Source organism: Marmota marmota, unplaced genomic scaffold, assembly GCF_001458135.2.
Source record: "Marmota marmota marmota unplaced genomic scaffold, marMar, whole genome shotgun sequence".
NCBI lineage: Eukaryota > Metazoa > Chordata > Mammalia > Rodentia > Sciuridae > Marmota > Marmota marmota.
Genome location: NW_025999924.1, coordinates 2,623,002 through 2,626,215, shown reverse-complemented (window position 1 = coordinate 2,626,215; position 3,214 = coordinate 2,623,002). Strand labels below are relative to the sequence as shown.

Genomic DNA, 3,214 nt, shown 5'->3' with positions numbered 1-3,214 from the left:
GGATTATGTAAAATCAGCAGCGAAATGTAGCCACCAGCTTGCCTTTTTTTTTGGCGGGAGGGGGGGGGGGGCGGGGTGTACTGGGGATTGTACCCAGGGGCACTTGATCACTGAGCCATGTCCCCAGCCCTATTTTGTATTTTATTTGGATACAGTGTCTCCTGAGTAGCTTTGCACCTCACCATTGCTGAGGCTGGGTTTAAATTCGAAATCCTTCTGCCTCAGCCTTTCTAGCCACTAGGATAACAGGTGTGCACCATCACTCCTGGCTAGCCATCATTTTTGTTGCTTCCTACGGATACAGCCCAAGCTTAGCCAACTGAAATAATTAGTTTTATATCTCAGCAAGTGAGACACATTACTTAGAACTAGTCCCTACCCGGATAAGTACATGGTTCATTCTAAGCAGTTATATCCCTTTGTGAAGATTTCATCATCCTTTTTGAAAATATGCAGAAAGAAAAACAAAACAGGTTTTCCAAAAAGAAAGACAAGACAGTGCTCGGTGAGCTCTATGAGAGGAGGTAATATTTTTAAGATCTTTTCTTTCTTAACAAACTTTGAACTTTAAGAATATTTTTCTTTAATCTAGTTTATAGCATCTATAATTTATAGATGCTATTTCTGACAAATTCTGAGAAAGAAATGCTTTGGCTTTTTTTGTTTGTTTGTTTGTTTGAATTTGTTTTGATCAAATTTTTGCAATCTAACGTACAAGAAGGAAAACCCCAGTTAACCTGGTTTTGTATTTATTTAGCATTAATCCCTCATTGCATGGACAGCCATGATTGTGCCTGGCCAACAACCAAAGCATGGAGGCCCATATGCATATAGTCTACAATAATTGTAGATAGGTCTTAAAGAGAAAGAGATGAGTAGCTGACTTACAGAAAAGGAGGCAATTGGCCTTCGAATATCATTATTCAGCCTATCCTTTCTGTTTCGTTTTAGTTAACTGTAACAAGAATCTGAATTTAGAAAAGGAAAGGACCAAGAACAGCTCATGAGTTTGATGGATTCAAAGTAAATGTCAAGGGTCAAGGAGCATTCTATAAAACTTAAGAGATTTTATAAAGCTATCCAAAAGGTCAACCTTTCCCTTTGGCCACCATTTATTCTTTGATACATCAATGAACATCTTTATGGACATGCCAACTATTGGTAAAGCATCCCACTTGGTTTATGTCAGCATGTTCCTAACTGCCAACATTCTCCACCTCATATAGTATCACCTCATACGTGTGAAGATCATTTATAATCAAGCCTCATATCTTTCCCCTCTGTAAACAAGGAATTCAGTTAATCTAATCTTCCTTCAGAAGTTTGGTTCTTTTCCATGTATATCTTCAGGGAAATTACACTACATTTCGGTTGTCATTGAAAATTAAACTTTATAAACACCCCTTAATACATATTATAATATATTATAGCTTAGATACTGGCCTCTGATGTTCTTTCCCACTGACTGATTTCCAAATCTGTGGTTTGCCAGGAGTTCTGAAATGGGTCATTTAACTTCCCATTTAAATCTATCTCATCATTGCCAACTCTGGTCAAAGATATAATTTAAATTTAATTTACCTCAAATGGTTGAGCAGGAAGAATAAAAAGCACTCCCCCAAAGTAAAACCAAAGTACTCTACATCTCAGAGTTTCAAAAATATTAACCAAAAAAAAACAAAGAAAATTTTAATAATTAAACCCAGAGAAATTTGGGCTTCACACAAATTAATGTTGCTATGCATATTCAGAATGATGGTATATAGTCATTCTCCACACAGGACCACTAAAATTATTCACATTAAGCTAAGTGGTTAGTTTTACCTTATAACCAAACAAAACTAACTCAATGAAATCAGTAATTTAGGGTCTACTAATTCAAGAATTTAGATATCTCTCTGTACATGCTAGTCCTACCCAAAAAGAAAGAAGGAAACTACCTTTCTAAGGTAAATCACAAAGCCCTCTAGATTGAATATTACCATTATCAGTCAACCAAAACAACTAGAACTCTTTCTTCCCAGTAAGATCATTTATTTGGAGCCTAGCATAGTACATGCGTTTTAGCCCAGAAATGTGAGAGACTCAGGCAAGAAGATCACAAGTTCAAGGCCAGGCTGGGCAATTTAGTGAGACCCTGTTTCAAAATGAAAAATAAAAAGGGCTGAGGTTCAGTGGTAGAGAACTTGCCTAGCATGCATGCAAGGCCTTGGGTTCAATTATTAGTACCAGAAACCAATCAATCAATCAATCATTTGTCTAGAGGGTCAGCCTTTAACCTTTAGAATAATTTCTGTGCATTAAACCTCCTAAAAATGATTGTTAATAATATGCTATACTAATTTCTTTTCAGTACCCATGACAGCCAAAGAAATGGATGCCACATGCCTACACAATGGATTTCAAATGCCTACAAAAGTCCTCATAGGGACCACCCTGGTGCAGCCCCCCTTGTCTTACATCCAAATTCCTAAAACAGGCCTTTCTTATTTCTCTGCATGCAGGTCCTTCTCCTTCGAAGCCATCCTGCATATCAGTTGAATCAGTACACACTAAAATATTTCCCACTGAAAATACTGCCCTATGAAAAGCCAACATGAGAAAGATCTGCTGAGCAAACTGATGATATAACTATAGTAGATACTTTATAGCATGTCTTCTAGGAATAAAAATACAGGCTTCAGGAATAAAGTCCTGTAGACTATGAATAGGCAATTGTCACTACGTTACATGCACTATTACTAACTTGTTTCTCTCCTGTGATGAAGCAGTCAGAAGTAGTGAGACTTTATCTACAGTGTGATTATATCCATATGAAAATGGAAGCACCAAATGCCTTTAAAATTATTTTATAATAGCCCTTTCACTAAGTCACAAATTTATCACTAAAAGCACAGTAGTCCCAAAACAATTAGCTGCCAGTCTCACAGGTGTCAAATCAGTATTTGGTCCATTGAGCCGAAATATTTTCTAATTCAGGGCACTAATTTCTCTCAATTCCATAAAACTGGCAGATAATTAGTACTTACAATTTGCCAAACACTTCATAGCTGACAGTACCCAATGAGGAAGTTCTTCTGCAGGAGAAATGAAAATAAAAAGATGTTTTTTTTTCAATTCTATGTTACTCAAGGAAATACATATATATATATATATATATATATATATATATATATATATATAGAGAGAGAGAGAGAGAGAGAGAGAGAGAGAG

At 36.3% G+C, this 3,214-nt stretch overlaps 1 protein-coding gene across 1 annotated transcript in view; it reads right to left on the bottom strand.

Moving 5' to 3' along the window:
* The window catches only part of Depdc1b (DEP domain containing 1B), a 92,139-nt gene that overhangs the window by 29,295 nt on the left and 59,630 nt on the right, over positions 1 to 3,214 (bottom strand). Inside the window, exon 6 of the mRNA XM_048799985.1 lies at positions 3,030 to 3,077. Coding sequence (XP_048655942.1) covers positions 3,030 to 3,077 — 48 coding nt within the window. The remainder of the gene's footprint in view (positions 1 to 3,029; positions 3,078 to 3,214) is intronic.